At 39.3% G+C, this 14444-nt stretch overlaps 1 protein-coding gene across 1 annotated transcript; it reads left to right on the plus strand.

Moving 5' to 3' along the window:
* The first annotated feature begins 3711 nt into the window (after positions 1-3711).
* On the plus strand, positions 3712-11116 carry LOC102110743 (matrix metalloproteinase-27). The gene is made up of 10 exons (XM_005516214.2): positions 3712-3838; positions 4203-4441; positions 5069-5217; positions 5313-5441; positions 7205-7366; positions 7540-7663; positions 8541-8671; positions 8877-9036; positions 10523-10626; positions 10825-11116. The coding sequence occupies exons 1-10, from the start codon at positions 3725-3727 to the stop codon at positions 10923-10925; spliced, it is 1413 nt and encodes a 470-aa protein (XP_005516271.2). The 5' UTR covers positions 3712-3724; the 3' UTR covers positions 10926-11116.
* The last annotated feature ends 3328 nt before the right edge of the window (positions 11117-14444 follow it).

Raw genomic sequence — 14444 nt, forward strand, 5'->3', positions numbered from 1 at the left:
CAATTAAACCAAAAATTCTTTTAGAGGTATATAAATCTAAATTGATTGTGTTGATTGATATTATTTTTTAGCAGAAATGATCTACAAATATAACACAAGATTTACAAACAAACATAATATTTCTTACTAGAACAATTTATATCAAAAAATATAAACTAGAGGTATATGTTCCCTGCACATATGAAGTAAAAGCAAAGGATCTCAAGGTGATATCAAAAGAGCTTCTCAGATTTAGAGCAAAATTCTAGTCCCTCTCTAGAAGCAAATGGTGGTGAGTACTCATGGGGCAGTGAAAATGTTAAATGGGAAATAAGGAGTAAGGAGGAGGTTATGTTTTAGAGGAAGGAGAGATAAAGGGTGATTTATGGACTGTGGAAAATTAAGAAGTTAAAAATAGGATAAAGTTTCTAATGCAATATTTTTAGTCCATGCCCTTTCACATCCTGTCCAAATTTTAGTTGCCAGATGCAGTTTTGAAATTCACTTTGTGAATTTCCCATGAGCAGGAAGACAAGAGCTCAAAATGAAGTGATTCCTTTGTGAGAAATCTGCCCTGTACTTATGTGAGAGAACATTTCCTCTGTCTGTGGGAGCACAGATTGCTCCATCCCAGCCACACCATGGAGAGGAGGGCACATCTGGTGCTGGCCACTCCTCTTCCTTCAGGCGCAAAGCAGGCTTTCAGTAATCAGGAACTGGGGTGTTTTGTCCATAAAATCACCTGTCATTTTCTTTTTCCCTTTTAATAAGTTTACCTCTATTTGCTAATTACTGTACTATGTTAACTACTGTACTATGTTAACTACTGAAACCCCTCCCTGGGGTCTTGCTACAGGTGTGGTGTGTAATTGTAGCGTGTATCATTAGTAAGACAGATTTTCCCAGCCAGGAATTCAATTCCCTAGATGTGTTTAGTGCATTTGTGGTTCTGTAAGATCTCCTAGTAATCCATGCAGGTATGAAACGGGACTCCTGGGAGCCCATCACTCCACAGAGGCCCACTGAGCTAGGGCCTTTCTAGGGATGTCTCTGGGGACCTGTGTTGGCATGGCTGAGTTTGGGCCTCACACAGTGCAGTCTGCTAAAAGTCCATCAAGAGTCAAAGACATTACCTGGACCATTTTCCTTTGCCCCATGTTTTTCACTCAAGCTGAGTAACAATTCAATTTTATTGGCTCTGTGGAAGGATTGAGTCTGAAGAGTAGTGGCACAACCCTTCTGCCTGAACAGTTCTCTAGTGCCATTAAGGTGCCTAAAGGTCTCCAGCTGGCTTCCATCTACCAGTTTAGAAGCCACATGTCCCCTCTAGGTTCTGGATCATAGCCACCAGTGTGGCTTTCTTTTTAGAGATCAATCTTATGTTTTTGAATGGATATATTCATTTGTCTCAAAGGTTTCAAAGCTAGAAGGAATGACCATGGTGCTACACTCTGATTATAATCATGCATATGTCACAAAAGACAAATTCTGTTCAGGTCTTTTGCACCAAGCATTTTCCCATGGCACTAGAAAACATTTTTGAAAACATGTTTTGGCTGATATGAATTTAATTTTATAGAAACTATGGGCAGATTTGACATGAACTCAGAGAATTGGTTTTCTTGCTTTCCACTGCAGCTGGCTATCAGATCCCCACAGCTGTCTGCCATGCAGCAGTGAAGGATAGAGACAATAAGAGCAGCTGGATTAAGATCAGCTGCATCTAACTTTATGCATTTATTAATTACGCTTTCTTCCACAGAAAACAGAGAAATATATATCTCTGGAGAGTGATTCAATCAACTATCTTAAAGTAGGGTCATCTGATCTCTACAATGTCTTCATTCAATCTAGAGAAGTTGATATCTCTAATTTAGACTATATTTTTAGCTTCAGCTAACATTAGTGTTTGCTCAGAAGACTTTTGAGTGACAAATGATGGAGGTCTACGTCACAGAAGACACTACCAGGGTTTTGCAACATGGCCATCTACACAGCACACACAGCAGCCAGTTCCCACTGCCCAAGGGAGAGAGACCGGAAAAGGTTCACAAGTGATGTTTCACAAACATGTCTATAGCTGGCCTTGAGGTCTGGGAAAAGAAGAAGCTGTATAAGCAGCTTCTGGTTACGGTTTCCTAATGCTTATCTTTGACATTTATTAGAGTTGGTGGATGTTGAACTACCTCATGACTTCTTTTCTGCTCTTAGAAGACAGCAGCCACCCAGAAAGTTCACTACCTATCCTCATCACATCAGTAGTGCTGATGATGTTACACAGAGCATCCCAGGAGCCAGAAATTGTGCTGCAACATGGTCATGATCTTAACACTACACCAGCAGGGACTGGTACATTCCTAACATTCCTAATTGTTGACAACATGGGTGTCTGCTAGGTAGCTGTCTAAACATCCATTATATCAACAAAAACCTAATCAATATGGTCAAATACATGCAAAACTGAATGGGATCCATACAGTGTAATGATAATAATCAAGAGAAGTGTTTGATTTTTCTTTTTCTAAGTAGACAAAAATTTAACAAGAAGGCTATTGGGATGAAAAATGTCATTATTAATGCCTTCAGCTGGAGAAAAGTTGGCTGGAAGAGACAGCAAAAAAGCCAGAAAACAAAAGCATGGATTTTCTGAGAAAGCCATGGTCAAACATGAAGTCATTTCATTCAATAATTTTGTAAAAGTTGAGTATGTGCTGTGAGAGCTCCTCTGAGGTGTTGAACACCTTCATCTCCCTTTGCTGCCAGTGGAAGAGGAAGGTGCTTGGCTAGAACAGGGTGAAATCCCATAATTTGTCACAGCCTGTGACTCTTGAAACTTCCCTTTTTCTGAATTACTTAAGTCAGGAAATAATCATATCCCCTGTGGCTAATGTGGTTAAACTGAAAAGACCCTTTAGTGATAAAATGGCAGATAGATAGATTAGATAGGTAGATAGGTAGATAGGTAGATAGGTAGATAGATAGATAGATAGATAGATAGATAGATAGATAGATAGATAGATAGATAGATAGATAGATAGACAGAGATACAAGATAATTCACATTCCTTAGGTTCAATTTATTAGGTAAAATTGATCTCATTTATCTATATCTTGGATTCCACCAGAATAATTTAAAAGAAACACACTGTTTCAAAAAGTTGCCAGAAAGAAGTGGGTATGGAATTGGAATTTTCAACCATTTTCCAAAACATTCTGTCTCACTTTATGAATCAATTTGAAAAGAAAATATTCTGCTTACAGTTATTTCTCCCAAAGTTTGTTTTGTTTTTTATGGGATTCATAATTCAATACCTCTTGCACAATTCCCATTTTCTAGGCTGAGAATATAGAGTACCTCTACATTTGGTGTTCCATTTCACACGGGTGTGTTGGTTGGGACAACTTACAAGGTTTTGCATTTTTCGATCACTTAATCTGGCATGAAATTGCTGAGGTCTGTCAAAGTCAGGGTAAAATAACTAAAACTGAGTGCCAGTTTTGAAGGTGTAGCCAAGAGGCTTCGGTACATTCAAATCCCATCTGACTTCAGATGACTGTGAAATGGGATGGGTTCAATTAAGTTTTATTGTGTCAGTCTGCACAGTGTTGCAGCTTGTGTGGAGGGAATCAGAGCATGATGAGCTCTGAGTCAGTCCACAGCTGTCTCTCCAGAGCACCCCATAACCATACAAACTGGGACAGGAGAAAGGAGGCAGAAAGCAGACGGCTATCCTAGCAGGACCGGCATGAGAGTAAGAATGAAGGCTCTTCCACTTTGGCTTGTAACATGCACAGCTGTTTCTAGCACTTTTTCCATCCACCCAGAGACAGACAATGAAGATGATGCAAAGCTTGTACAGGTAACTGCATTGTCCATATCTGGGATCTGTTGAGACCTCTATTTTTAGACCTATTCTGTGTGTTCCAGTTGCACAGCAGCTTGCTGCCTGTCTGAGACAATGCTATTGCCTACAACTCTGTTGTCCAAACTTTACCAAAGTAGGATAAATCTGCACAAACTAGAAATGTCAAGTAAGTAAGAGTCAGGACGATGTTGTCTGTTTCTGTTTAGCTATGATCCTCAGGAAAACATCTGTTGTGCTCCAAAATCACAGGCAGAAGGTTTTGCCAACAACCTACACAAACAATATCAGTCCTAAGATATTTTATTTGTTCAAGAAACAGATCAAAATTTGAAACATGTCACTTTTTTTTTTCCACTAGAACTATTTGAATAAATTCTATGCTGCTGAGCCAGATCCAAATCAACTTGGATGGAAAATAAACGCTGAATCCACAGATGAAAAACTTCAGAAAATGCAACAATTTTTTGGTTTGATAGTGACTGGAAAACTGGATAATGAGACATTGGAAATGATGAAGAAACCCAGGTGTGGAGTTCCTGATGTGGGTTCCTATGGCTTTACTCTGCCTGGATGGAAAAAAGCCAAACTGACATACAGGTAGTATTTAAGTAATTACTTTTTGAGTTTAAATTTTAGGTTTGTGGGTATACAAATTTGTTATATTTAAATAAGACTTCTATAGCAATGGTTTCCTTTCAGGAATACGAAAATGTTTCTCTCTCCACAGCTGTTAGCTATGCATGCTCCTGAGAGGAATTTCTGAAAATCAAGCTGGGTGTTTTGCATTTACTGGTTCAACCATAGTATCTTTCCTGTCATGTATCACTCCTGACCAATATTCTGTTAGCCAAACAGAAACATCAATTTCACCCTGTACAAGCCTCACTATCTTTAAAATTTGCTGAGACAACAGTGTAGTAGTCACAGAAATCTGAGGAGGTAACTTTCCTCATGCTCACGTGACAACCGCCTGGCTAAGGCCCATTTTAAGAAAAAACTGATAATGTGTACACAACTGTTATCATGAAAAAGACATATTGGACAGTTATCACATACTCAAACACACTCAGTTTTCACATATCAAACTCACTAAGCCCAAGATGAATCTTGGAAACTGTTTACAGGTTAAATTATTTCTTATATTTTCTGTTCATCTTCTTAACCATATTAGGGATTTTTTTTTTCTGCAAATACTAAATATTATACTTGAATTGTCATAACTAGAATTGTGAACTACACACCAGATATGAGCAAGGAGGATGTGGATAAAGCAATTGAGAAGGCATTTAAAGTGTGGAGCTCTGTCACCCAGCTGGTGTTCACTCGCATTCATAAGGGAATAGCAGATATAATGATTGCTTTTGGGACCAAAGGTAATATGAATACTGCATACAGTGATAAAATTATTAATAGATTTTTCAATAGTCATAACCTAAGCTTAGTGTTGTATCAACTTCATATTATTTAGTTCATGGACATTGCCCTCGTTATTTTGATGGCCCCCTTGGAGTTCTTGCTCATGCCTTTCCACCTGGCAACGGTTTAGGTGGTGATGTGCACTTTGATGAGGATGAAGACTGGACCACAGGCTCAGCGGGTAGGTTCCAAAAGGTTTCTAAATTGTTATGCAGATGAATAAATTTCATTCTGATTTTGTTTAAGTGAAGGAGGAGGCTGAGATGAAACAGTGCAATAACCATAAGAGCAGTTTGAGGATATTATAGGTTGTCCTTGAGCTGGGATATTTACAATGACATAGACATAAACTAACCTTGATCTACTCTAGTCCTTATTTAGCCCTGATAAAAATATCAACAGGACACTTCTTTTCAGGTAGGAATGCCACAGACACAGCCACTCTTACCTGGGGGCTGGTGGTGGCCCAGAGTTTCACAACCCTTGATGAAAGCTTCCTCTTTTCCCCTCCTGGTGCACACCAGGCCTGGCACTACCATGGTCTGTGCTTTGCAGCAGGCATCAGAGGACATCCCCAACACCTAAAAATCAATACAGCCACCAGTGATAATGAAGAGTCTTCACTAAAATTTCCATAACAGGTTCATTAATAGGCAGCAGAGAGGGGAACCCTGAGTGCCCAACCTCAATCTGCCTGGGACATGTCTGCTCCACTCAGCCTCCAGGCACCTACTGCCTCTGACAGCTCTGGGAGTACACAGGCACATTACCCTCTGGAGATTTAGATCCTTATCCACTTATTGAGATGGAAAGCTGCAACAAGAGAACTGATTTCAGGAAGCACACAGTGCTGATGAACAGAAAGATGCTGTAAAACCACCTCACAAGGAGGAGAGTGTGGATTTATTGTGGGGAAAAAAAGAGAGGGATGAGGGCTGGACATGTCACGTGATTAAATTGTAATTTTTTTCCCCATACTGGGACTGAATGGGTCAACCACAGTTTTTCTGCTGCTGCTCAGCAGCCAGACATTGCAGAACCCATAGCACTCAGAAGATTCATGAGAGGGGAAGACTAACTGGAAATATGTGTGGAAAAAATGAGGCTTTATTTTGTTTGGGTTTTTGAGAAGTGAATGTCTTGGCTTCAATCAGCCTTTCTTGGGCAATCGATGACCAGTCCTCTCCTCTGCCACAGACTTGTGATATTCATTAAATCTGTTGACATTTCTGGATCTTGGTCTGCAGGGCAGATGATCATTCTTCCCTAATTCGGAAAGGCATGTTACTTGGAGGGATGCATGTTGAAGGAAATTCTGTTTTTATTTATTTGTTGTGTTAACATATTTCACAGGGAATAAGCATGCAGAAGCACAATATTTTAAAAATGGATTCTGTTTGACAAATCCCTAAAGAGACCATATGCTTTAAAGTCCCAATGGTAGAAAGGTGAAGCATTCTGCTAACATTTTATTTTTCTTTGTCTATTCATGATCTCACCTTTCTTTCTCAGGTTTGTAGGAGGGAGAGTGACACACAGAGTGACACTTTGATACCTTCAGTGAGCACAGAGCGTGTCCTCCTGCCTTGCCCTGGAGAGCTGTTAGTTTGATCTGACTCACTATCTAATCTGCTCTACCTCAGCCAGGAAACCCTGCCAGGACATTCCAAAGAGCTGCACCCACACTCACCCCCAGATATCTACTCATGACAAACACACACTTTCAGTAGCTAACAGAAAACAAGAGGGTCAAAAGTCTCTCTCTTCTAGTGGGGGAAGACCACAATCTTGTCTTGTACAAAAATATGTTCACATAGATGCATTCCCTAATGAACATTAATATTATTGTATGAAAGCTCTCACTGAGCAACAGCCCTGCTGTGGTTATAGCAGCCATTTACTGAGTAAAATTTGACCATCTCTTCTCTCTGCCCATTTCTTAAGGGTTCAACTTGTTCCTTGTTGCTGCTCACGAGTTTGGCCATGCCCTGGGTCTCTCCCATTCTAATGATCAGAGGGCTCTCATGTTTCCCAATTATGCCTACATCAGCCCCAGTGAATTTCCTCTCTCTCCAGATGATATAAGTGCTATTCAGTCCATTTACGGTGAGTAAAATCCATGGCTTTAAAACAAAAGGTAAGCAGGGGAGAAATAATCTCTTTCACAAAGTTTCACCATAAACTTAATCATAGTTGCATAATATTAAAAAAAAGAGCTAAGTGTGGAAACCTTAGTATTTCTACAATTTGGTGTATTCTCTCCAAAATGTCTCACTCAGGATCCCCACCAAGCACCCCAGATAAAAGGCCAGCTACCCCTACCTCACCTAAAATCTGTGGCTCCCAGATGTCTTTTGATGCTATAACTACATTCCGACAAGAAGTCATTTTTCTAAAGGGCAGGTAAATACTGATATGGCTTTTGTCTGCGTGGGGTTTAAATTTTTTTTATTTATACAGAAAGACTGAATACTTTTGTGGTTCACATGTTTGCAGGATTTACAGTGAGACAAATGGATTTCAATTCAAGGAAATAAAAGCTTTAGCAGCTATTAGCTATATTAATATTTTCACAGGATCCTCTGAAAAAACATGTTGCATTTTTTTCCAGAAAACACTTCAATGAGACCTTATTCCCAAAGTATAGAAGGTTACACTGAGTAGTGACTTGACTTAATGATGCAAATATTTCCTGAGAATCACATAAAGGTTTGTTTTGGAAGGTACTTCGAAGATCATCTAGTTCCAAGCAGGGACACTTCACTAGACCAGGTTGCTCAGTGCCCCATCCAACCTGGCCTTGAACATTTAATGAAGTATTTAATTAATTTTTACTAATCTAAGTAGCTAACTAACTAGCTAACTAACTAACTAAGAAATAAGTATGTTTGACAATACAGCTGAGCCCATCTCTTCTCCAATCACCTCTGCAAGCTCAAAATCATCTGGGGAATTCATCTGATGAAGAGGTTACAGTAAGTCCAACTTGGGCTCCTCTAACCCACTTAGTATACAGTACAGGAACAACCTGAAATATTCAGCTGCTCATAACTGATCCCATTTATCAATCAGTTATCAATGAAATGCCAGAATGAAGAGAGAATTAAAAAACAAAACACTTTCCAGCACAAGGAGTTATTTCCTTTCTGACACATCAAGCCAGGTAGCTCCACTGACAAGAAGGAGCTTGTAAGTCACAATGTTGTTCACATTCTTTTACACATATAGAAGTTTCTGTGGTTTCTTACGTACTACAAAACCTGTTTCATATTTAAATCAGGCACTTATGGCGGGTATATCCTGATAACTCAGAAGCTGAGAGGGAATTAATTTCTGCCTTCTGGCCAAATCTGACTCCTGGTATTGAAGCTGCATACGAGAACACAAAAGATCAGATCCTACTTTTCAAAGGTGAAGTATGATATTTTCTTTATTTTTTTCTTAATTTAATTATGTGGGAAGAAGGGATGTGTGCATGGAATTCACTTTTGAAATAAATAAAAAAAACCCTCCAAATATTTCTAGTTTTTCTACAACCTACAATAAAGAGATGCATTTTATCATTTACTGTCTGAAAATGAGTGGTGTAACTAAATATTTTAATTTCTTTTAACAGGCAACAAATTCTGGGTTATCAGTGGATATCAGGTATTGGTAGGTTATCCAAAGAATATCAACACACTGGGCTTCCCTAAAGGTGTCAAGAAAGTTGATGCAGCTGTTTGTAATAAAAATACAGGGAAGACAGACTTTTTCATAGGTGACAAGTACTGGAGGTAAGAAGAATTGACAAATGTTTTCCTATGAATGACTCCAATATAATCTGGATAAAAAATAAAGTGTCTATGTGATAAAAGAGAAAGTAGACCTTTTAGGCAATTCTAGTAATCCTACTTTTCATAGAAGTCTTTCTTTGTCTCCTGCATGGGGAGAAGGGTATAACTTTGTCTTTTGAGAGATTAAGTGTGTCCTGAAGTAGGCATCCAAAATATAGACAAGTTTTGATATATTATGCCTGGAAGCTGAAAAAAATTCCAGCACCTAGAGAACTTTTACCAATACAAAAGCGTCTCTAAAAATTAAAGATCAAAGTGAACCTACTTCAGCAGAAGGCTGGCTGTGATGGCTTGTTCAGGATTTCTCTGGTTTCTGAAAAGTCCTGGATTATTTTATCCCTTTCAGAAAAGGAAAGTGAGAGTTCCTTTCCTGCCTTTGACTGGTTAGTGCTGACTTTTTGACATGTTCTCTCTAAATCTTATTCCCAACCTGGCATGAATGAGTCCTGATACCCAAAGATCAGGCAGGTAGAAAAAAGCAGTCAGCTTTGGGAAGCTGAAAGATTCCTTCTGTGAGCAAGGACAATGGCAGCAAAGATCTTCCTCAGGCAAACAGGGCAAGCGTGGGTTACACAGATTTTATTGTGACTAATTGTGGAGTTCCTCAGTGATACACACAGTGTCAGCTGGATTTTAAGATTCTTGTGGTTTCCTGTTTTTTGATTTTGATTAATTTGGGTAGGGTATTTACAATATCTTGCACTGTTATTTTACTGTCTTGGTCACAAGACAATAGCATGCAAGAAAACCACAACACACATTTCTTACCTAGTAACTCATTCTCTCAGCCTCATGTGCCTGTGAAAAATATTTCTTGTATCCAAGGAGAAGTAAAGCAAAGACTTTTTTTGCTTGGTTTTGTTTATTTTCCTGAGAGGGTTCCTCAAATCTGGAAGAGCATTTTAGGTTCTTTCAACACCCTTATTTTAGCTGCATCTCATAAAAATTGTCCTGGCTCATTAAGGAAGAATTTGATTGTATTAGAAATAAGCCAGCTTCCCTGCCTCCATCTAAAACAGTCAGCTAGTAGAGGACTATGTACAATATCTTAACAAAGTCTGAGAGGAGCTGTGCTGTAACAGGAATGAACCTGTCCAGTTTCCATGCACTGTCTGTCACACTGTTATCATGAGAGAAGGTAAATCCATCCCTGAAGTCAAAAATGTGGGTCTTCAATTTTTCTCACTTAGGATGCTTCTTTGGGGCTGCACCTGCCTTCATCAGCAAACAAGTGACAGCCTCATGGAAAACACACTGGCCAGCATCCTGTGGCCATTTGTGCAAATAAATGACACAAATTTCTCCTGCAACCCCAGTGAAACCAACTAAATTGCAGATGATGGACACATTTTAAAACCCACTTAACTCTGTGCAGAATTGGAATCTAAACTCTGGAAAATTGCATGTCTTCCTTCATATGACTTAGGTTTGATGAAAACAGCCAGACCATGGAGAAGGGTTATCCTAGACTGACAGTCGCTGAATTTCCAGGAATTACTCAGAGGATTGATGCTGTTTTTCAGCAGAAAGGTAAATGAAATGAGCTTTTAAATAAAATCCGTTTAGTTCTAAAGATCTTAAGTTCTGAAATGATGATGAATGTCATTATTGCTGCATCCTGCAAAAGACAGAAATGAAGAGATGATCTCCTGTGTGTACAAAGGTGATTTGTCAGAATGAAGCTATTTATTCTATCCATAACATAATGCTTTATTTTTTCATTTCCAGGATTGTTCTACTTCTTCCATGGATCAAAACAGTGGGAATTTGATCCTATTGCTAAAAAAGTTATCAGAGAAATGAAGAGTAACAGCTGGTTTAACTGTTAGTATCATTAAACTTTCTTACATTCAGCAAAAGACAATAAATACCATTCCAGAGATCTCATAAATTGTTTGTATGTACACTGCTCTATAGAATAGGCAACAGGACTAGTTTTCATAAATGCTTTTTATGTATTTTAATAAATTAACATGTCAGCTCAAATTTTATTTTCAAAGACTAGAACAAAATTGCATTTTGCCCGTAAGTGAAAATTGTACAAAATAATTTATTACTTTATTCTCCAGATGATTTTGGGGATTTTTTTTATATTATGGCAATAAACAGTTTTAGGTTGACGGCACCTGTTTTCTGCTTCATCTGTTGAAGGCATTCTATGTTTCTGAGGTGTGAAAGGCTGCAGGTTAATATGCCAATATCCCTCCAGCAGACAATGTTTGTACTTTGCCTCTTTTCTTTCCAAAGAGCAAGCTTTTTTTCTCTCCATCTGCAAGATACAAGCTTTCATTAGTCACTTGCTTTTCTGCATTCCTGAAGAAGATGCATTTTCCTGCATCTTGTCCTGCTCTTCTTTGGCTGTTGCAGCCTTGTCCCTTTCACATCACAACAGCACTTTGCCACCAAAATCACCCTTAAGTCCCAATGTCTAAATAAATTATCTCACCTGATAATCACCCTGATCAGTCTTTACTGGATAGCAATTAACATTTCATCAGTGTTCACTTTTTCTGAAGCTATGAATTACAACCTTCACAGACCAGCCCTGCCCTGTTCAAGAGTAGATTCAACTACCATGTCATGGAGCACAACCTTTGCTCTGATGACACAAACTGTGTGCTTTACATGCATCCAACATTCATTTCATGTTGCCATGCAAACTCCCCACAAAATCAGACAAAATCTATAGAGTCACAGTCACATCCTCTCCAGGTATTTCTTTTACATTTAGTTCTGGAAACAGAACACACTGCCAAATTGTTGGCCATACTGCTTGCATGGCTGGAGGTATCTGAGAACCTGGTCTCAGCACTGGTTTGTCCTGCTGTTCCCTGGTTCTCACAGATTTGTCTGTTTTACACACCTCTCGCATGCTTTAGTAAAATGGTTTCTTTTTGCTGAGTATTTTTTATAGCAATGCAATGACCCCAGGATGAGCCGTGCCCCCCTGATTTGCTGCAAACAGCAGCAGTACTACCATGTTGCTGCTATTGCTGTGAGAACCCCACCGGCTCCGTTCCTGCCAGGAAATCAAAGTAAAGGATCAAATTTCACTAATCTACAAGTCTAATCATGGTGAACACCATCACATCATCATCATTAGATTTAGATCCCTAAGAATATTTAAGCCTGAAGTGGGCTGGTATGGTAGACATTTGAGGGAGATTCATCTGATGGCTTCAGCTTTCTGTCTAGATATATGAGTTAGGAAAGATTCCTGTACTGAAAGAAGAGAACGAAATTTTCCACAATGTTACTCATCTAATCTCGTCTCATCTCATCTCATCTCATCTCATCTCATCTCATCTCATCTCATCTCATCTCATCTCATCACATCTCATCTCATCATCTCATCTCATCTCATCTCATCATCTCATCTCATCTCATATCATCTATTGTCTCATCTCCTCACTCAATGACTATGCTGGGAAAAATCAGTGTTTTCAGCCTCCAGAGGAAACATCTCTTTACAGGGGAAGGCTACCCAACTAGTTTAAAGTAGCTAACTTTCAGACAGATAAGGCTGGGTGGAATTAATAGTTTCTTTGAAGGGTATCTTTCAGTTCTTATTCAGAATAGGACATCCTACATTTTTCCTCTATGATGTTCGCTTTTTTGACAAGTTACAACAGCAGCTTTTTTTATCACCACAAGCCAGTGATAAAGTTGTCTGAAGGCACCTGCTTGCACTACCACTGTAGAATGACTGTGATATCCTACACGAAAAGAGCAGAACATGCTGGAGGCAGATGGGACAGAGATGATTCCTTAGCTATGTCTGTACTTTCAGGCTCTTTAAACTCTTCTCCAGCATTCATTTAAATGGATGGCTGTGTAGTAGAAAGCACAGTTTAACGGCACAGTCGCAGAAGCTGCCAAGTTACACCCTGTTTATACTCGGAGGCAAGATTACTCTCACACACAGTCTGCTCAGTGTGTAATATGATTGTAACTTTAACTTCAAGAAATGTTTAATCATTGTGTCATAGAGGATATTATTCAGTTCTTTGCAACACATAGGTAAGTTCCACTGTCTTCATATATATTAACAGATACCACAGTTACCCTGTGCTCCTCCTTCTTTTATCAGGTGAAACATTGTTTCATAATTTATATTAATTCCCGGTTTTAAGGCAGGTTAATCTTTAACAGTGAAATGTTATGTTAGTTAATGTTTGCTGACTGGCAGCTCTGGCATTCTGTTAAACCAGTGTGGGGTTCATGTTCACAGGTCACCTGTGAAAATAAAGAAAGCAATCAGTATTACTTTTCCTTTATAAGCAAAGAAGGCCTAAAAGGTCATTCCCAACACAGAAAGATTTGACTCCTAATTAGTGGTAACAGCTTGGTCACTCAGTTTTCCCTCTCTGATTGTCATTTCTTTGGAGGAGTAGGAACCAGAATAGGAGTGTCAAAACAGAACAGTGCTTACTGGTGGTCCTGTCCTTACATCTCTGCCAGGAGTCTGGACAACATGGGATTATGTCTTGCACCTCACCATATCCTCCTACAGCCCTAAAGAGTTCCCAATACCTCTCCCCCTCTCCTGTGCCTCCTATAGCTCCTCACAATGCATATATTTATCCACACTATATTTAGGTATCTAGCTGGGTAATGCTGTGTGGTTACCCATGGGGTGACCAGCCACTGGTCCCACAGCCTAGCCCAGGGATGAATTATCTGTCTTCCCATCAACAGGGGTTTTTCTCCTCTAGCCAGATGCTATTTTCCACAAAACCAGTAGGAACTGTGGAGTTTCAGTTTGGCTTGGAAAAACCAGCCAGTACTTCCAGTGGCTGTGGGACCAGATGGACGCACAGACACACAGAAAACAGGATCCCATGTGGTCAAGCTGAAACAATTTTCTCAGTGTTTTTTGCTAAACATCCTTTTTTGCTTTCCATTCGGTTTTATAATTTTGTACTCCCCCTACTGTTGACAAGAGGAGCTTGAGAGGGCAGAGAAGGAAAGGAGGAAATGATACATAAAACCAAGGAGACAGCTAATCCGTACTAGTCTTTCCAGCTGTTTCATGTCACTAAGAAAAATGGTAATTTGCTTCTCATCCAATTAATGTTTTTCAACAGCTGTTTTGCAAATGAATGATATGATCCAAAGGTGATGAGACTGAACTGAGTAAATTGTACATCCTAATGTAATGTGTTGCTGAGGAAATTATACATCCTAATGTAATGTGTTGCTGAGGCACACAAACTACAGCATTCCTGATGATTGTCCTGAAAAGTCCTGCTCACTTCTCTGCCTATAGGAACCCAGTCTCCTGACACTGGCATGGAAGTGTTTCAGCTAACAGAGTGGGGCAGGAGCAATAAATGATCAAGTACTTG

This window comes from Pseudopodoces humilis, chromosome 2, assembly GCF_049639895.1.
Source record: "Pseudopodoces humilis isolate 2021_Gansu_Grassland_sample_001 chromosome 2, ASM4963989v1, whole genome shotgun sequence".
Classification (NCBI taxonomy): domain Eukaryota; kingdom Metazoa; phylum Chordata; class Aves; order Passeriformes; family Paridae; genus Pseudopodoces; species Pseudopodoces humilis.